General features: G+C 35.7%; 2 protein-coding genes across 3 annotated transcripts; both read right to left on the bottom strand.

Moving 5' to 3' along the window:
• Positions 1-5,015: 5,015 nt before the first annotated feature.
• On the bottom strand, positions 5,016-10,245 carry LOC137715943 (E3 ubiquitin-protein ligase BIG BROTHER). 2 transcript variants are annotated; one of them, XM_068455309.2, is made up of 9 exons: positions 9,957-10,245; positions 8,979-9,073; positions 8,714-8,883; positions 8,177-8,420; positions 7,507-7,541; positions 7,116-7,160; positions 6,372-6,499; positions 5,654-5,762; positions 5,016-5,545 (listed from the first exon to the last, which is right to left on the bottom strand). In XM_068455309.2, the coding sequence occupies exons 3-9, from the start codon at positions 8,852-8,854 to the stop codon at positions 5,489-5,491; spliced, it is 759 nt and encodes a 252-aa protein (XP_068311410.2). In that variant the 5' UTR covers positions 8,855-8,883; positions 8,979-9,073; positions 9,957-10,245; the 3' UTR covers positions 5,016-5,488. The 2 variants fall into 2 exon arrangements, with proteins under 2 accessions (XP_068311410.2, XP_088547095.1); XM_088690969.1 differs by having other exon boundaries at positions 8,979-9,779; positions 9,957-10,078.
• Positions 10,246-14,191: 3,946 nt separating this feature from the next.
• LOC137747797 (uncharacterized) lies at positions 14,192-16,755 on the bottom strand. The gene has a single exon (XM_088690332.1). It carries the CDS (start codon positions 16,565-16,567, stop codon positions 14,192-14,194), a length of 2,376 nt encoding a protein of 791 aa, XP_088546458.1. The 5' UTR covers positions 16,568-16,755.
• Positions 16,756-22,219: the final 5,464 nt, after the last annotated feature.

Raw genomic sequence — 22,219 nt, 5'->3', positions numbered from 1 at the left:
CATGATTCAGTTCGGTTCTAAGTTGTTCTACCAACATGAAAACCAGAATCGGAACCGATATGAATGGTTTGGTTCAATTTTTGAACCTATGTTGATTTTTTTTGTCATCACAGTTTTTTACGATTTATTTTGTCGCAGTTTGATTCGGTTTCGTAGTTCCACCATTTTTATGCCCACCCTTACCTCCAGCCCAATTCAATTCACTGGGCTCCATGGGAATCCAGTTGGTCACCTAGGCAAAAATGGATAGGCCTAGCCCCCAGGTGGAGTGACGCAAGGTTTACGTCACCATGACGTCATCTACTATTAAAAAAAAAAAAAAAATAATTAAAATTAAAAAAAAAAAAAAAAAAAAAATATATATATATATATATATATATATATATATATATATATATATCAAAGAAATTATTTGCTACCCCACTCGTAAGGGTGGTGCACCCTTACTAACCCGAAGGGTGTAGGGCGTGCTTAATGTTACTTCAGAAGAGTGGTGAACAGATTTCAAATAATACGCCTCACTTGACCAAGGCTCTATCACCTATTAATCGCTTTAATGCCTTGGGCATTTATTGTTCACTAAGGGGATTGAGTTACCTATAGCCCAGGGGAGGCTATCAACGCTGGAACTGCTCTCAACTTAGTCACCCTTGCAAGCTTCCTCTCGACATTGACCTCACCCACCTCACCGCGACGCCGTCGCTTCTCGATGTCGACCTCGCCCACCTCGCTGTCACCCCTGCGAGTTTCCTCCCGCCGTCTCGACAACCGACCTCACCCAGCTCGATTCGCCAGAGGCATGATTTTGGTATTTGCAAGATGTTTGAGCTTGGTGAATTTTTGTTCTAAAACTATCTACACCACTCTTGTAATATATAAAGACAATCTGTGTATCATTCAGAACGGAAGTATTAATGAAATTATAATAAGAATGGCAAGATAAAGCCTTTGCTCAAGTTTGATGCTGGGATAGAGGATTTAATTAAAAGACTTACTTGGGCTAACCAACTATTGACCCTAGAAATTCCATAACCTGTGAGGAGTGTAGGCTAAGTAACTAACGAGCTCACAACGTCCTTCTGTGGATGGTTGTTGATGTGGGTGTGCCGATTCGCTACTGAGCTCAGTCGGGCGAATGAGATGAATGTGGTGGTGCGGTAACGAAAGCGCATGTTGACTTCTGCAGCGATTGACTTCGGCATAAGAAGGAATACTCTTGGCCTTGGGTTCTAAAACCTGAAGAAAAGGTTTTGCAATTCACTACTAAGTTCATGACCTTCTGCATCGGGTTCGGCCTCATCAACTATGTTTGTTAAAATATAAGTGTGTCGAATAGGAATCAAGTTGTAGGTAATAGGATTTTTACCACCTGCAAAAGTAATGATAAAAACATTTAAAAATACTTACAAGAGAACAAGGTACTTGTAGTATAAACAACTCAAGTAATGTCATTCTCCATAAGGATTGAACGAATCAATTGTATTTAAACAAATCCTTAGCTAATTATTTGAAACAAAGTTTCGAAAAGGTTGATTTTGAAATTTAAAATCACAACAACAAATTTTAAATAAAAACAATTAAATAATTGGCATAGTAAAATTTACTAAAAGAAAATGGTTTTGAAAATCAATTGAAGCACTAGGGTTCCGCCGTCACCATTAATAATCCTATGCAATTTTACTATTTATTTATGAATTTCCACATACATGCTTTAAATGTTAGATTTTCCTAGTGCATATTTTCCTCGTGATGTTCAAGTGAAAACATATATCTAACATGCAACCTGTTTGATGTTCAGATCAAACATATACATGCAAGACTCATTAAGCTTTGTGAAAATCCTTTGAAAAGCCATGCAACCCCTAAGAGCGTGATGTTCGCCTTAAGGGAACTTATAATTGCTAATCACAAGAAGCCCTCCTCAATTTCAGGGTGATGTTCCAAGTTTCCAACATAAATTGGATCAAATTACTTGTTTAAATACCCTAATGGTCGCGAATCATTAAGACAATTAGATAGTTTAAACACGGTGATTAATAATTCAAAGCAAGCATGCATCCATTCATAAGTAAATTAATAAAATCACATATTCATTCTAAGGCTCATGGCCTCGTCCAAGAAAAAGGACTAGTTACGCAAAATCATAATAAAAACTAAAGAAGATGTCATTAACTAGAAAAATGATTGAAAACACCTTGCAGGTAAAAAGTCTGAAATTCTCCAAAGCTTTACTAAGTTCTCTCAATGTGGCGTATAGAACTTTAATGGCTAAAAAACCTTATTTATACTACTACAAATTAAAATCCTTGGTAGAAAATGATTTTTAAAAACTAGGAAATATAATAGCTAAAGGATAACTTAAAAATACAATCCAAATATGATTAGAAAATCTGCCCATCAGAGAAATAGCTAGGTTTTTGGATCTTCAGGGCTCCAAAATGACTTGAATTAAAGATAAGAACCTCCTCTTCAAGTTTCAAAAGGAGCCCAAGTCCAAACTCCATCATCTTCTAGCCCAAAAGTCGCAAATAAATTCTGTAACTCAATCTACGAGCACCGCGCGCTGGGCACAAATCAATTTGCCACGATCAGATGCTTTGGGAAAAAATTATGAAATTTTGATACAACCTTCTTGACATACTCACAAACCCTCTATAATTGGAATCACTCAAAAATTTCACCGTTTAATTACTTTATGGTCAAAATGGATTCACACGTCCTACATTGAAAATACATAATAAAACATCAAAATCTTGCCAAAATATACCAAGAATAGGGGAAAATATATAGTATAAAATCGATTCATCAGTAGGGACAAAAGATACTCAAAGGAGGTGAGTGTATTTACGGTAAAAATGGTTTAGTCGTCTAAATGCTTAACTCTGAAATGCACTTATGAGCAACTGCTTATAGAACACCTCACTTCGCAGGGTATACTGATGAAGCGACCTCTTTCGATGAAAGAATCAAAGACTCTTTGTTAGCTGAGACTTAGGATAAATAATCAACCGAAATAGAAGTAGTGTTGTTTAACCAAATTGAAATTACTCCTAGGCTGACTAATTCTACAACTCCAAAGATGTTCAACCAAATTGAATTTTTGCTTACAGAGATTAGTGAAGCAGTTAGAGTTTTTCTTAGAATATGAGAAGGTTTTATGTAGAGTGTTTGTTTGTGTGCTGAGTTGGAGGTCCTCTCTATGTTGTAATACCGCTTGTATTTATAAGCGTTAATTTCATGATGACCAAGTCTTCTGAGTGGTACAATGCTATCAGGACAATGATTCCTTGGCACTTATCTCATCAAACCCCTTTCCTGCCGAGACTGTATCTCTACCTAGTCTCGACCTCTTCGACTTGGACTAGATTTTGAACCTAGTCCCCTTAGATGCTTAATTCAGTCCGTATCTGATCAACCACAGGTCTTTGATTCTTAAAATAATTCAAATCTTATCAAAACTCATTCTGATCCTTCAAAATTTCTAATTAATCCAGAACTCGACCGGGTTACACCTAAATCTAATCCTTTAGCAATCTCAATTCCACTAGGATTCGTTTCATCTGGACCCAAATCCTTGATTTTGGGCCCAAACACTAAATACACAATCCATTCAGCTATGCTATGTTTTTTTTTTTTTTTTTTTTTTTTTTTGGTTACTCCACCCTGAGAATAGTCAAACAAAGAACTCATATTTTTGTTAATCTTCTTTCCTCCCTCTACTTCTGTTAGCTCTATATGTGTCTCCATCTTCAAATAATCACTCCATATTTCCTATATTTTGTTTCCTTCCTTTTCGTTCCAAATGACCAATTTTCAGATTGATATATTAAAAAACTTTAGGTAAAAAAAAAGGAACTGAACCCGTACTGAGTTGGATAAAAAAAGCCTAAACAGTAATTTTGGTTTAGTTTTCAATTCCGACAAAAAACTGAACTGATTGGAATCGAAATCACGCTTACTTCTTAAAGAAGCACATAACAGAAAACACTTTGAAAATTTGACAAAGTTGGAATAAAAAATTACTTTGGTTCTATGATTGAAGGGGCATTTTGCCTTGTCATTGGCCTATTTGGGCCTTTTGTTACAAGTTGTCATGTACAACTTAAATACAAGCCAATCGGCCTACAAAACCAAAATCAATTTAAGGACCATTTCAGCATTGTATGCTCTTTTATTTTACTAAACTTTTGTTTTTTTTTTTTTTTGAACAAATGTACCAGAAAAACATCCGTAAATGGGTTAAGGATAAATTAATTTACTCATCTCCATTGATTTTTCCAAACTTAAGTTTATGATTGTGTGATCCATTAGATTCTGGCTAGCGAGGTTTTGAGCAATTAAAATTCTTATTAATTGATTATGTATTAAAAGTACTAATAATTCTCCATTTTATGATAACTGGTTATGGTTAATTCGCATGGCTCCCACAAGCTATGAGCAACACCTCGTACTATATCATGGTTACCTAAGCTAAGAAAAATGATACAAAATCTATTTAGTTGGGCTTGCAAATGCAATACAATCTCTTTATAATTCATTACTCTTAACCACATTACTAGTGCACTAAACAAACCCGTGTCGATCCCCTAATGTGAATTCTCAAGTCCATATGATTCACATGAATATGATTGAAACTCTTAATTTCAAACACTTTGATCGGTGATTCCTTAATCATATCTTAGAGCATGTCGGACTCTTTGCCACAAGTACAGATTCCTCATGTCCTTCTTGTACATTCTCATTCCTTGTTGGTTGAGTTTTTATGTGTATGTCTTTTTTTCCTTCAGTGCAGTTTCTCATGTGGTTTAATCCAAGCAAGGTTTTCTATAAGCTACTATTTTATACATGCTACATACTCTTGTCCAAAAATTTCTACACACTTCCATCAAGAACATTAATGCACAACTTTCTAAACGCATTAGAAAACAAAATATACATTAGAGACTCTTGTACTGATAACGTGTTGTAAAATAAGCATAACATGAGTGCCTGCGAGTGTGAGGCGGGATCCAGTGTGAGAGTAGGCATATACCTTGCATAACATTCAATTCTATGGAGCGAAACTCAAAACATTGTTGCTACCCAACACAATACAAATGAAAAGTTGTAGCATGCAGAAATAAGAGGAAGGGAAACTATACCTACTGCAATTAGCTTCCATATTTACAGGATCATTTTTGTACTCCACCATAATTGCGTAACATTACCAAATCACCTGATGTTATGAGTCGATTCTGGAATTTACGAGCAGTTTGTGAAGCTAATGTATATGACAAATGCATAAAACTCATTGAAAACACCATGCACCTCACAGAGCCGCAACACGATCTAATGACCGGAATCCTTCACTTCGTAACATTCTCATTTATTAAAATAGCTCAGACAATGCTTCTACAAACAACGTGGAAAAGAAGCAAGCATGCACCTCAGTTAACCAAATTTGAAGAAATTTTTTTCGAGGCTCTCTTCTTTAAGCTCATCGGGCCTCCTATTTTGCGCACTTTGACGCATCACCAAAAACCTCAGTGTAACATATTGGGCAAGCCTGATACAAGAAATACTTGTCAGCTAAAATTGAGGCATTGCTAAAACAACTCCAATAAGTTATAAACACCAATATATTCCTCTTAAAAAATTAACCACAACAGCTTGCCTTGTTGATGCTAAGCCATCTGGTCCCACAACCAGCATGATAGAGGTGTTTGCATGGTAGAGCAATCCGCCGGTCCCCTCGTTTATATTCCATCTGGCAAATCACACATCTACATCCAACAAGGGAATACAAGTAAATATGAAGTACATTTGGAAAGCTGCTCATACAAAAGATGGCCTTTACAATCAACAGATGGCATATGAAATGAAAGGCCTCTCGGTAGGAAGCACAGAAAGATCCCAATAACTTCTAATAGGGGATGGGAACTAAGTTGAAAAAATTACTCACCAATATGTAATTATGAGTATTCATCAATTTGAAACCATTAAATTTACCAAAATCCTATCCCATCCAATACTGTTGTCTCTGTATATTTTTCCAAGCAAACCACAAAATTGCATAAGACCCAAGTAGGTCACTGAAGTATGCAGCTGAAGAGCTAAAATCCAATCCCTACTTTTACGCTCCACAGTGCCAATACATGAAAAATCTAACGTCATGTCCAAAATTTACTTCAACATCCTACCGAAAAATGATCCAACATTTTATATTCTTGTGCAAAGAGAACCATTCGAGACTCATAAAATCATACAACCTAGTACAATACCTACCTTCACTTCCCAAGTAATCAGTGTTCTATATGCTCTCCACAGAACAAAAGTTGTTCTTATCAGTAGATATTAAACTTCCCATTTCTATATTTAAGGGCAACGTATACCTCTCGTCTCGTGATTTCTTTCTCGAGAAAAAGCTGCATTTGTACTTTGAGATTGGAAGCAACGAGATCTGATCTTGGGAGAGACCTCGATTTTGAGTGCCAACCGTCTCACCTAACTCAAGTAATTCCTGAATGTAAAAAACATTTTCAGTAACAATATACCAAATATATGTTAAGAAGCAAAATCATAAGCATGCAAATAAAAGGTTTTTAGTAAGCACTAGATGTTCCCATACAACACAAGACATTACAGACATACAACTACTAAAACTACCATCACAACTCAAGAACATTGTTCTGCTTTAGAGATTCACTCACTAACGATTATATAGTAAGGTCCCCACCATGAATACAACTCTATAGCCAGATCCAACGTCACATTGACAAGTGAAAGTCAGATACTTAAGAAATTTGCAAGAATCTCCTCATTAAGAACAGAAATTACAAAAGGAGCCGTGCAATGATTGTTTAGCACACAAGCAATCCTCCCAAAAATGAAGTAAATCTGTACCACCAAGAAAACATACACAAAACACAATTTAAATTTCCAAGGCTAGGGTGGTAGATGGAATTTGTTCCAGTATAAACCATGGCTAGTGTATCCATTTGTTACCATAAAATCTAAACAATACCTAATCCAGAGAAATGTTAAACAACAATTCAATAGATAAGACGGATTACTTGAAATTATAATACAATTGTGTTATCCAAATTCTCAGGAGGAGAAGTGCAATTAGCTCTAACCTCGTAACTCATGATGTCAGGATCAATGTTGTCTTGCCAAATAACCTGCATATTTCACAGAAAATGCTCCAACTTAGTAATCTATTGAGCTCATTTTGTTTCACATAAAAAGTTCGAAAATGATAATGATGTAGAGAAAAATTCCAGGTATAAAAGCTTTGGTTAAGGTATTTTTTGAAGTTATCACTGAAAACCAGGAAGAGGCCTGCCAAGGCTGTGATGATTTACTCATCTAACACTTCCATTCATGTTAAACCAATCAATTTTACTCAGCCTCCAATATAGGTGCCCATGTGCACATTTGTTGCACATACGCATACATGAATGCATTCATAGTTATATGTATATACATACATTTAGAGAAAGACCCAGAGTATGGAGAAATAAATACCTGGTTATCATCGGAATTTTGATGTCTCCGTGGGCCTGAAATGTAAAGGATGATACTTAGATTGATAGAAAATATTCAAGTCTCAAGTGTATAGAAGTGACTTGGAACAGACCAAATGACATTGGGAGCAAGGAGGATAAAAATGGAGTAAATAGCAGCCACACCAACAACTTTGATTAGAAACATGTCTGTAGTACAGAGTCCTTAAACATCGTAAGTTTATAATAAACAGTCACTGGGTAACAATCAGTGGTGCTACTGCTACCTTTAGGCAACAATACGAAAAATGACAAACTTTATACCAATCAAACAAGTAATTCTTATCTTCTTCCCTAGAGGTATTATATAATTCATCTAACTCTATAAGTCACCACTAAGATTACTTATTCTCTATGTCACTGGTTCATCCAGGCCCTGTAATGTTTTAATCCACAATTTAGGAAAAATAGTAATAATAGAGAACGCTATTAGACTTTCATAAACTGTGGAAACTCTATTGCCAGTGAACATACATGGTCACTTATTTGTTCAAAATAATATTTTTACCAGTCTTCAAGGCTTCTTACAGAAAAGAGAAAACCGCAGAGCATAATCATGAAACTCCTCACCACCTGCAGCATCCATCCCCACCCCAAGAGAAGAAAGGAGAAAAGCAACACTGCTAACTTACATTCTCTGGGGTTGTGGCGTCTAGAAGTATTCACACTTCCTTCCCATTCTGAGTTCACAGCCACATTCTGTTCATTAGTCATTGTAGCGCTCTGCAAATGCCTTCTTTGTTCCCCACTTCTTGGGTCAGGACCATTGATCTCATAAGCATGACCAAACCCAAGATCATAGTATGAAGTAATATTCCCAGGTTCTGACAACCCAAACTTGTAATAATTTGTATTCATTGTTGGGTAAGCACTCTCCTACAAGTGAGAAGGAAATTGAAATTGAAAGAAATTTAAATAGATGAAAATACAGATAAACATTCCAAGGTTCAAAATTTGCATTATTAATGGTATAAAATTAAATAAAAACTTGCTACTTATGACTTATGAGCAATCCTACTATGGAAACCCATATAAACTCCTTTCCGATGATGTACAACAATCCTACAGATCTAAATTTTGGAAACATAATAATTAAAGACTAACTCAACAAATCACCATGATTGGTGGTTGAAAAGAAAACCTTTGCGCAGATATTTAAGGTAAAGTACCTGAGCATGCAAATCGCCTGAAAAAATAAAGTTCACATGTTCATAGGTAAGACCCTCAAAATACTCCATAAAGCTACCCGCTGAGCTATAAGGACAGTTGGTGTAGGTGTAATGAACCTCCATGTGCGGGTTCCAACTCATTTTCAGCGACCACAAGACAGACGAGTAATCTAAGGGGCACAAAGACAATACAAGAAATGAATATTTTACACTGAAGAAGAGACCATAAGGTTCACAAATAAAACGAATCGGGAGAGATGTAAACCTGATCTTTTGACAAATTCTAGCACCCAATATCATATAAAATAATCCCAGACAGGCAACCGAAAAATGCAATCAGTTTCTCACTTTCAGAAATTCCTGCAAATCAAAACGAACAATCAAAAACTCTCCCAAGAGAAAAATCGAGTTGCGAATTAACAGACAAAGCACATAAATCAAGAGTTTAAGAATGCAAGATTGCTGAAACAATGAAATCGAAGTTGTTCCAAATTCATATAGCTCCCCTTAGCTTCATACTTCAACCGGCATTAGTAGATCTAAGCAGATGTGTGAAATTATTCATCTCCATTACATCTATCTATGGGAAGAATCAACCTCAATTAGTTATGAAAAGAAATTCATTACTAACAATGAATACAGATACAGTTTGCGTGTACTTAATTAGGAAGCCTCCCGTCATTATAGCGGAAATTTTCCTTATGGTTAACTTAACTCTCTAATGGAATAGTTTTTCGTTCAGACAGACACAAAATAAATGGCTAAAACCAAACGAATCGCTATCGAAACCAAGGCATCATTATCACCACAACTAAATATAAACTGCCGATTCCAACCAGAATGTTTTAATTTACAGATTAGCTAGAAACAAATTCCTAATTACGAAACAGAAACAAATTAAGAAATAAAATCACTAATAATTTGATCCAAACTCCAAAAAATTAGAAATAATAATAATACTATCATCGCATTTCCTGTACTTCCCTATCAACTTTCTCGGCAACCAAACGCAAAAGGAATGCCGCCAAATCTACCTAATTAGACGGCATTGATCTCTAAGAGCTCCCTAATCACACCAAATCAAGCAAAAACCAAGCCGGACAGCAGAGAAAATCCGAGAAAATGCGACGGAAAATGAGATGGAATGTATCAAACGGATCAGAGAAAGCTAAAACCAAAACAAATTAACCAAAAAATAAAAAAATAAAAAAAGATTGAATCAACGAGGGATCAAAGAACCGACATTGCTGGCTCGTCTCCTCAGAAGCGCTTCTTCTTCAGCTTCTGCTTTTCTTCTCTGCTCTCTCTCTAGGTTGAGGTGAGAGAGGATGATGGTGGTGTATTTAGTAAGGGTGATGAGGAGAGAGAAGATCGAGTGACTGCCGTGGCTTTATGCAGTGGTTTCAGTGACACGCCAAGTCCGTTTGATGATAGAAGGTTGGGATCTGCTGTCACGCGTCATATGCTAACACAATCATACCTCGCATCGCATGTCTCTCTGAGTCTGTTGTGTTTCGCCCCCACCCACCCAAGTAATGATCCCACTTGCCCTTTTTTATGGACGTAAATGTAGTCATATTTATTCGAGTAGACTAGTGTCTTTCAGGTATCTAGGTTCGAATTTATCCTCTCTCAATAACAATTTAAATTGGTGGTATCTCTTTTACTTATGATGTGTCAAGTTCGAAGTACTAATAGTATAGAGACGAATTTTTAGTTTTCATTTTATTTGGTATCTTTAACACAAAAATGAATTAAAAACTAAAATATCTCAAACATGATCTTCTTTCCGAGCAATTTTTAAGTCTACAATTTAGTTTCAAGCTGTAACATGAAAAAATACAAATTATTCACGAACTTTAGGAGCTGAAGGAACCAATGTTCAAGCTTGACTTGTTTCTTAATCGAGTCAAACTAAGCTTGTCTTGTTTCCTTCTCGAGCCGAACCCGATACAAGCTCGAGCTCTTTCATTTCAACTTACAACCCTAGGCTAAACTTATCATTTTATATTCAATTTCTAGGGTCATATTGTGTGATACCATATATATTGTTCGCATACACATTAATTGGTTACACAATTCAATAAATGTGTTAAAGCGTGTAAAATGATGTGTTAGGACTCAATTATTGTGCAAGACAAGAAAAAACATGATAAAAAAGAGAAGAAAAGCAAGCATGCGAATGCGATGTGTGTAGATCGTAGAATGCGTGAGATGAAACATTGATCATCGGAGTCATGAAAGAGTTTGAAGCATGGGCTCCACAAGTCGAACCAAATGATCCAAATCCAAGATTGTGGTTGGAATTGCAATTAGTGGTTGGCTTACCAAATTGCCATTACATAAAAGGGGCATTAATTTGGTTGAAGACGGATCACCAAAACCATCTGACTCTCAACCCCAAAAGGAAATTAGTGTCGGATAAGGTTCGTTACGACTCAAGAAAAAATTGTTATCCGTTATTTAATATCACGATTTAATAATATTTTTGAGAGATTTTAAGTTCAATTCTTACAGATAACAAATTCGGTGCGAGTTTAATATAATTACCTTTTTGTGTGGCTTAAGCACAAATCCTGCACACCTTATCATAAGCAGATACATGTACCATAATCAGGTCCGGGAAGAAGACCTCCATCCATGATGTGAAAGGGGGTGTAGGGGCCACTATAAATTTTAAAGTTATGATTGGTGGGGTGGTTCCCTTTAGACACATGATTCAACGAATAAACTATAAACGGAGCATGCAAAAGTTCGTGATGATTGCTTGTTAGTTGTTGCCACTAAGAACCATGTACTTATTTTTTCTCTGCGGGTGGCTGCCGTGCTATTTTCAATCTTACATATTTTTTAACCTTTTGGTTGAGAAATGTACGAAATGACTTCAATATAACCACCTACAAACCATTTTTAAACAAGTTTACCAAACTCTTATCATAATCTTTTGGACATGTTACAAACTCGAATAGCACGTCGAGTAAAGAATCAAGCATATTATATTCATGTTAGAACGATAGAATAAAGGTCGAACGTAGGGTCGAACATCAAGACATTTTTGGTTAGAAAAATGACCAAATGGTTAGAAACAATGTAGCTTTAGGTTAGACAATACAAATATCATATCACTCATTAAACGAGATCATTTGATATATATAGTCCCCCTCATTTTTCCCACTTCTGAATTTGAAGTAATATTGAAGATCTACTATACAATTAGCATTATACATAATGCAGTTGAAACCTTGCAAATAGCGTTAACGTTGAAATTTGACTAAAATACTTACAAATACTTAATATTATCAACATCTAACGATCGGATATATGCTGTAATGACATCGCATGGCAATAGTATTAAGTACTACGTAGCCAGTTGGCAAAATTTGTGCTGCTTCTCCCAATTATGGGGGAGAAAGATTACTGTAGTTTAGTCGTTGGTGAGCTTTTGGTCTGCCATGAGAGAAGAGCAGGTAGGTCTGATCAAAACGGCAAAGGCTAGGGGCTGGCGAGGCATGTGACATGAATGAGTGATAGAGGGATGGAATCAAAACCTGGCGTGCAAGACAAGTCAAGGACAAGTCATCATATATTCTCTCTCTCTTTTTTTTATTTTTATTTTTTTTCATTCTGTTTGCTTACGTGTGGCAACCAAATTAAAGATTGATCTTCTATTTCTGTCCCAATTGCTACCTGGGTGGGGCCTCAATACACTTTCTTCTTCCTTTTGATTACCCTAAAATCATCGCTTAGTGTTACGGTTTATTCATCTTCATATATAAATACAGACGAAACTTTGACACCCGTAGATGACGAGTTCAATAGTAATTTATCGTGGTGGACTATTGCGTAATTTAACCTAAACCATTCACTTCTTAATGTAAATATAGCATTGTTTAAAAATATCTAAAATAAAAAAACAAAGAGATTTTGCCTCTTTGTGATTGGAAGTTGGAACTCCACAAGTGACAAACCACGTTTTTAGATTTGTTGGGACCAAATCTTAGCCAAACAGTTTACCAACATAATTTATTAGGTCGTTTTTTTCAAACGATGAAAAAGAAAGCATTTATTCTTACAAACAATGAACAAGTTTGGTGAGAATAAATGCTTTTATTTTTAAGCTTCTTTTGAAGAGATTGTAGAGATAAAAGAAATGCTGTCACTTTTAACTTTTATGTCAATGGCAAATTTCTTGAAAGCTAAGCACTTAAGTCACTTTAATTGCCCACATTGGCCTTATTTGGCGCGTTATGTATAATTTTAGTACATAACTAAATATCTGATTCCACCATTTTAGTACACTCCACGCCTGCTTAATTATCTCTTTCCCCTCAAAACCTATGGATAACTAGTCGGGAGAAACAACGCTCACATTCGTGAATTCCTTCCTCCGTTCTATCGCCTAGACTTTATAATTTGCCTTGTGAGGTTGCTGCTAGACTTTTTATAAACATTTTGAATTTGATGTATGGAGTTTACTAATTTTTTTTCTATTATTGTACATTTGTGTGGTTTCCAATTGGTATAAATATGAAAAAAATTCAACAAACAAACAAGGACTTGTCAAAAAGATTTTTTTTTCTTATCCAGGTGCAGTATCAAACACAATACAAATAATACAGTCATTAGTCGATTGTTGCCTTGGGGCTTTGAGTGGGCAATAGAGAATAGAGCATTTTAATTTCTTCTTAAAATACATTCCTACCTTAGATCAACAAGCTCAATTACAGGAAATAATCTAGGTATAGTTTGATATTGCACCAAGCGCAAGACTAATTTAGTCAGTACTATTTTATGACTATTTGTCATGCCCTGATCCCAACATGCGTCTAAGATCGACATGTGACGTCACCAAATATCCGTATCTCTAACTTACCCCGCCTCCGGGATACGACAAAGCAGAACTCAAAAATCGAATCACATAGCAATTTTTCGTGCACTTTATGGCTACATCTAACCTCTTCGTTAGACTGCCTACGTACTCTCAATAGGGATAAAGCCATTCGTAGTTCACCATTCGTCAAACTTTAAACTTTTCGTAAAATACTTCTAGCAGAAATCATAGAGTACCACACTACACATCAACCATACACCAAAGAACAATTATCACCTTATCATGCACGCATATATGCCAATCCCATGCATATGCATTCCAATTCATCCATCATATAAATCACTATGTTTCAGATAATACTGCAATTCATAGTATGCTACATCTCAAAGAACAGTCAACGAAGCACAAGTTATTCTCTAGCCACATTGATCAACGAGTCTATCATAAGAATAACAATCATATCCAACGTCATTCCACAATCACTCCAATTAATCAGTCCCATGCAGTGGCGGATCCAGGATTTTAAACTTAGAGGGTCCCAATAGTAAAGGTTAAAAAATTTATAGACAAAAATAACATTGAAAAGTTAAATATAATACATTTTATTCAAAAATCATTTGCATAACAATATTACAAGCTATAAAATCCTAATTCAAGCGTCCACAACGAGGTTTCATGGTCTGAAAATGTTTCATGATAGCTTCATTACCAATACATGAAAAAACATCTTTCTCAATGTAAACAACTAAGCTGTCACTCAACCATTGATCTCCCATTTTGTTGCGAAGTGGACCCTTAATGATATTCATAGCGGAAAATGTCCTCTCCACTGAAGCAGTTGCAACCGGTAAAACCAAAGCCAACTGAACAAGCAAATATACATATGCAAATGTTCGATGCAACCCTTTCTCCACCATTTTCTTAGCAAGCTCATTAATTCCCCGCAATTGAGAAAAATCATTATCAGAACGCACAAAATGAATGTAAATATCAAGTTGATCTTGAAGTGCCAATCTATCTCGATCCGTGAAATCTTTAGGATACATATGAGCAAGGCGAACAAGCTTATCTTTATCAAAAGCTACAAATGAATCATTCGGACTCAAGCATGCCAAGCAAATAAGCAATTCGGTATTACCTTCAGCGAAGCGATCATCTAATTCTGTAAGTTGGAAATCAATGACCTCGAAAAAGAGCTCCACTTTGTAATGATGATGATTGGTCTTTCTTGGAGCCTTGCGCAATGACTTCCCTTGAATGACATATAAATCATCCATATTAGGCACCTCAATTTCATGTTCAACACAAAAAGATGATACTTTATCAACCAAAAGATCAAAATTTTCATCATTTCTCATGCAACGTAGTTGTTCTTTACATGTCTTGACTAAAGCCATTGCATTCACAATCTCTTGATCTTTTTTTTGCAATGCTTGTGACAAATCGTTTGTAACTCCTAATATGGATTTCATCAAAAAGAGGAGGAACACAAACTCAAAAGATTGTAAATCTTTTAATAACCTTTTTGCTTCACCAGCACTATCATTGTAGCAATCTTCAACAATCATGTCAAGCACATCCACCACAGATGAGAACATTGTAATCAAACTAATCAAAGCACCATAATGTGAATTCCACCGTGTATCCCCAGCACGTTTGAGACTAGTTTCTTGATTTAACCCTTGCCCCGTTTCAAGACAATCATTTTCAATAGCTTCCAAGAGATTTTCTTGTTGTTTCTCTCTAAGTGCATCACGACGCTTACATGAGCATCCAACAACATTTACCAAACTATTAGTCAATGTGAAAAAAGCGGCAACATCGGAGTTTTTCTTTGCTACGGCAACAAGAGCTAATTGTAGTTGATGAGCAAAACAATGAACATAAAATGCACAACTTTCTTCATCCAAAATTTTTTTTTTAAGGCCATTGAACTCACCTCTCATATTACTCGCACCATCATAACCTTGACCTCGTAGGTTGGAGTAGCTCAAGTCATGTAGTTTCAAGAACTCATCAATGGACTCCTTTAGTTTACTTGAAGTTGTTTCGGTAACATGTTGGACTCCCACGAACCTTTCAATTACTTGACCTTTGTTGTCCACATAACGCAAAATCACCGCCATTTGCTCCTTTGTTGAAATATCACGTGATTCATCTACCATTATAGAAAAGAATTTACTCTCTTTCACTTCTTTCATAATAGCCTTAATAGTTTCGAAGGCACATGAATTGACAATATCTTTTTGAATTGAAGGAGCTATTAGCTTGAGATTTCCCGGAGCATTTTCCAACACAACTTCCTTTATTTTCTCATCATGATCTGCAAGGAATTGCAAGAGCTCTAAATAATTCCCCCTATTATTCGAAGTGACACTTTCATCACGGCCACGAAAAGGAAGGCCTTGTCGCAACAAGAACTTAGTGCAATCTATTGATGCATTCAAGCAAAGACGATATTTCATACACTCTTCTTCTGATTGTTTGATCACAACTGCTTCAATATGTGTCTTTTGGTTCATTAGATAACTAGCCGCTTCTCTAGCTTTATTGTGGAAACTACCAATAGGACCAACATGTTTGTCAAAACATTCTCTTGCATTCTTCCATTTCTTAAAGCCTACCCCAGGGAAGGCATCGCTTCCTAATTGTGAAAAGTTGATTTTAAAGAGATAGCAATGAAGACAAAATGCCGCATCTTTAGATATACTATACTCTAACCAATCATATTCTTCAAACCACGAAACAACAAATCGTCGCTTTTTCTTTGCATGCAAAGTGTATGGGAACTCATACTTTGTAGGCCTACAAGGTCCCATTTGCAAATATGCTCTGCGGACCTCATCTTGAATATTAGAAGGATAGTCCTTCATTCGAATTCTTTTTCCCGGGTCTCTCTCAAGATTATTAAAATCAATGTCACACTCATTTTGTTTTGAGCTCGAACTACCCGAACAAGTAGATGGTGCTATTGGCTTTGGCTTGAAAAATCTTTCCATATTTCTTATTTCTAAACTACACATTTAACCAAAAACACAAAACATATACCAATCAACCAATAAACAAAAATTCCATCTAAATTTCAATTATAAAATGAGTATACAAACATAAAACACATCAACAATCATATCAATAATAGACTAAAAATCTCCACCAATATCTAATATAATTTAATTGAGATTAGATTAAAATACCAAAAAACTTACTTGAATTTGGAACCAAATAGTGGTGGCTTGGAGAATTGAAACAAGTGGAGGTATAATATTGGAATAATGTAATTATAATATGGGATTGGGTGGGATTAGAAATTTAGGGTTTTGGGTGAATATAAGAAAGATGGGGGGATTAGGGGGAAAAGCAGTGGAAGGAACGGGGAAAGGAGAAGTGAAAGGGACGACAGGAAAGATGGCCCATGTGGGGCTGACTTTCAAAAAGAATATGTAATCGGTGGACCAATTTCAAACGTTGATTTCATTGGTTTAACAAAAAAAAAAAAAAAGGGCCAAAACACTGCGTTTTGGACCAATTTTTTTAATGCCCTGTTTTCTTTCTTCTCCCCTGTTTTCTTCTTCTTCGTTGCAACCTGCAACCTGCTGCTGCAACAACACAGACAGTCTGCACAGGCCTCGTGTTCGAGTACGAGGGGTCCTCCAGAAAATTTCTAGCAACATTTTAGGATGGCCGAGGGGTCCTGGGACCTCCCAGGACCCTCTGTAGATCTGTCCCTGGTCCCATGAATCACAAATGCACGATATTAACATTTAACTACGTTAATCAATCATCAAGATCACATATCAATTCATGAAATTTAAAAAAGGAATTCAACATAATTCCCTGCACAGATTCCAAGTAATAACAAGGTGAATCTAATTTATAAACACAATGTCTATTGTGAACAATTTCTGTTTACTCAAATCTAAGGGCCGGACTAACTTTATGGAAGTGAGCAAGAGTAGAGATTCTAGACCACTCCACATAATCCAACTAAACTATGGTCACCTCTTGCAAATGTACCAAGTACAACTAATCCTCAGCACCCCTAGAATGCGTATGGTTCCCCATCGCGGTTAAACCAAGCAGAACCATAGGCATAAGCTCATCATGCAGGTAGTGATCACTCATCGCGGATATACCAAGCATGATCACCCCTGAATACGTATGGTCCCCTAACACAGATATACCAAGCAGAACCACATCCTAACTCTAGGTAGTGATCACCCAACGTGGATATACCAAACATGATCACTCCTAGAATGCGTATGGTCCCCCAACACAGAAATACCAAGTAAAACCATATGCATAGTCTAATAATATAGGCAGTGATCACCCAACGCCGATATACCAAGTAGGACTGTATCCTATAACTCTAGGTAGTGATCACCCAACGTGAATATACCAAGCATGATCACTCCTAGAATGCGTATGGTCCCCCAATGCGAGTATACCAAGCAGAACCATATGCATAGTCTAATCATGCAAGCAGTGATCACCCATCGCTGATATACCAAGCATGATCATCCCTGAATACGTATGGTCCCCCAACGCGGATATACCAAGCAGGACCATTTATGTACCACTCCTACATGGTATAGTAAATTCAACACACAACTTACCCATACCTCAACCCCTTTGAGTTACAATGTAGTCACCCGCCCCATCAACTACTCATGGCCACCAACTAATATGTCACACTTCATATAAGTTCCACATAATGCTTCTAATATGATTCTAGGATCACATTGTCATAACCTTTATCATACATATTATCAAGAAGGTAAATAAACACGTATACATCACAATATGACATCTCATACACGTAAACTAGTGTATATATTATCTGGGATAACTCACTAACCAATACAGGCCCACTAAGCCCTACATAGTCTCTAGTAATACTAATTTTAATATTTAAGATCAATTTGTAGCATACTGACCAAAACTAAGCAGTAATTAGATTAATACATATAAGGTTTCCCAGACCCCTTACCTTGAATTCGATTAATTTTGTTCCTTTGAAGAACCTAAGTGGAACACAACAATACAAACAAAAGTATAAATACAAGTAACACACATTAATAACCGAACTAAGTGTTTAATCACAAAATTATATATTATCTAAATAAAATACATTGATTCTGGAATCTTACAACTCAAATAATATCACTCAAATAGTAGTAAACAAGATTAGAAAGGAATCTAGAAAAGAAAATAGGTATGGTAAAAACAGTACTCTGCTTCTCCACAAAATCTGCAGAAAAACAGCACCATTGGACCAAGTTTAGGCTCCCTTTAGAACATTCAAAACTAAACCAAATTGTGTAATATTATATGGGATTTGAAGCTTGTGTTCTGTACTTTAAAAGTATATAAAGTTTGTAGAAAACGGAGCTCTAAATTGGAAGTTATACCAAAAAGAAAAATGGAGTCTTGAAACTAGAAACCCAGTTTTCCGCTGCTGTTTGGCAGCTCGCGACCCAAGTTTAAATAAGGTTTTGATCAACCAAAACTCAACAGAACTGAGTGAAAACAATTGGGTTACGATCATTAACATATGTACTTTCAACACACTAAAAGTTTTCTCTAAAGGAGCACATAAAGACCTAGAAATTAAGAGCCAAAGAAGGCTACTCGAAACTTGAGTTTTCTTTGCAAAGAAATCAATTTTCTACAACTTACGTATAGGGCCGGTCCGGAGATTTTTGAAGCCTGGGATGACGTAAAAAAATGTGCCCACATTTCATATAAAAAAATATTTGTTTTCACATGTAAGACATCGATAAAATTATATGAACACTTCAAACTCAATAATTTAGAAATACGGAATAATTAATTTATTTTGTATCAAGAGAAGGAAACTAAAAAACTTCGGGCTTACAGGTAGAAAGATTATGAGTTTTGTTTTCCATCTGAACTTTTAAAGTGTTTTTGTATAAATTGTGAGTTATTTTTTCTTATTTACCAACCTCGTTAATATAAGACTAAAAAAATATTAATGTTTTTGAGTCTTTAAGGATATGTATAAGTAATGAATGAACAATAAATTAAACCTTTTGATGGCACGTAATATTATTTGTAAATTTGGTCTAAAAATTTAGTCTACGCATTACTCTTTGCTAAAGATTAAACTTGAATTGGAACAAATATTTAAAAATAGCAACTCACATAGCTACTAGCTAGTAAATAAATTAACAACCAAACAAAAGTTTGTAAAAATTGAAAAAAATAAACATGCATATAGCATTTCAAACTTAGGACCTCTTGTTAATTTTAAATAACAAAAACCATTGCTTCTAATTAAACTTCTTAATCATTTAGCCAAATTTTATAAATTTATACTGTTATGAAAAAAAATTTGTAAAAATTGGAATCTAAATAAGCACACATGATGTTTTGAACCTAAGACTTCCTCATTCATTTTAAACAACAAAACCACTAATTCTAGTTAAATTTCTTTGTCACTAAACCAAAATTTATAAATTTATACTCTTATAAAAACATATATAAATATACCACCCTAATAATTTTGGTGCCCCCAATTTTTTTGGGCCCCGAACGGTCGCCCTGCTCGCACTAGGCCTGGGACAGGCCTGCTTACGTAACAACATCCAAAACTAACATGACTCAAAATTAACAAGAATTCGACCTTTTGAACCAAACCTTTGATCAAGAAATTTGTTCTACACACCCAATCCGAATTACCCAACTCTAATTCATGTTCAGACTGGTTCATTGAATGATAGAAAACCCTAAATAAAACTAAGAACTCCAAATATATCATGGCAGTTTCAATTCAACATAAGGAAATTAAATTTGAAAATCAAGATAATCAAGGAACAAGGAATTTACCCTTCAAATCTTTGAATCCTTCCTTCACAATCACGTTCTCTAACTCTCAATTTCTCTGCCAAACACACTCTCTCCGATTTTTGTCTGAAGAAAGAAGACTTTTCTTCCAAAAGCTATGGAAGAGCCACCTTCTACCAGTTTCTTTGCTTATACCCGGTAGGGGAACATTTATGTGTATAATCTCTTGGTAGTCTTGCTAATCTGAAGGACATCGTAGTGACTGGACCAACATGGAGTCCATCGAATCTGCATCGGCATCAATCGAACAGTGAAAGAGTATGTCTGTGAGAGAGAGAGAGAGAGAGAGAGAGTCGGTGTAGTGTAGCTTGGGGAAAAGTGTGAGCCGAGACTCATCCCCCCTGGATCCTTCTTTCTTTTTTCTTCATCCACTCCCCCCTCATTCTCGAGAAATTTTTAATTATGATGGGAATACGGGTAGTACACCACGTGTTTTTATATAAGTGGTGGGAAATTTTATTTTTTAAGTTATTAACTTTTTAATATACATATCCCACCATTTATATAATGACACATGGTGTACCATCCCGTGTGACGGTCACACTGAAAAATCTCTCCTCATTCTCGATAGTTCCTCTTTTTTCTCTCTCTTTTTTTTCTTATATTTTGTTTTATTATTTTTTCAATTATATTATTATTTTCATTTTATCAATTGTTAGTAAACTTTCTCTTCACTTTTAAGAGTACTAAAATGCCCCACTTTCGTGTTTTGTAAATTCTTTTTATTTTCTAGCCCTAAATTTTGTTTTACTTGCTCTTACACATTTGTAGTGACAAGTACTATCCATATTTGTTAATAGGTGTAATGAAACACGAAAAGATCCAATACGTACGATTCCACATAGTCCAATGATAGGAGCATATTTAGGCGACTTAGTTAGCTTGTTTTCTACATTTATGTTGTTAATTCATAGTTATTTTAGTATTTTAAGCTATTTTCGTGTGTTTATAGGTTCATATGGCTAAGGAAGCAAAAAGGTGCATTTTGGAGCATTTTGGAGAAAAATTGGGCTTGGAATGGATAACATATGCTTGGAGCAAAAGGAATGGACAAAATTGAAGACTTAAAGATGTTAGGATTCCTAATCAAAGAAGGATTCCTAATCAAAGTAGGATTCCTAATCAAAGAAGGATTCCTAGTCAAAGAAGGATTCCTAATCAAAGTAGGAAAGTTAAGCCAAGGTTTCCTATTTTGGTTTAACCTTTCATAATCCTAAATATCCCTAAGTTCCAGCAACTTTGAAGGTACCTTATGTATTTTAGCACACAAACCAAAGATCCCTTGCACTATCCTAGTCCTTGCCGCATATATCCTTACCCTTTTCTTCCAAAATCTGCCATATATCTTCTTTCCCCTTTGCTCAAAGTTGTGCCGCACCTTTTCCTTCCCTTTTTCATTTGGGATTCTGATTTGGACCCTTTTCTTGGAGGATTTGGAGTCTTAAAATCTTCCCAAATTAATTAATTAAGGCCTTAACCTTTCTCCCTCTATATATACACAATATGCCACACATATTAGGCTCTCGAGACATCCATTCGAATTATTCCTCATTCTCTCCATTCATTCAGCCATCATCCACCCCCTACCACCATCCAACCTATCCATCCATCACCATAATTCATACCCAAACACCCTTGTGCTGCAACAAAGAAGGAGAAAGAATAGAGGAGAAGCCTTGGACGTTTTGGCTATTCAAGCTTGGATTGTTGGAGCGTTTCTAGGTGTATTCAATCTTTGTTTTCAATGTTTAATTTATATTCTCTTTGTTTTGTTGTAAACATGAGGAGCTAAACTTATTTTAGCTAGGGGA

The sequence above is a fragment of the Pyrus communis genome, chromosome 3 (genome assembly GCF_041283825.1).
Source record: "Pyrus communis isolate YQ-2024b chromosome 3, ASM4128382v1, whole genome shotgun sequence".
Taxonomy (NCBI): Eukaryota; Viridiplantae; Streptophyta; class Magnoliopsida; order Rosales; family Rosaceae; genus Pyrus; species Pyrus communis.
Note: the sequence above shows the minus strand (reverse complement) of the source record. Positions and strands in the feature narration are given on the sequence as shown.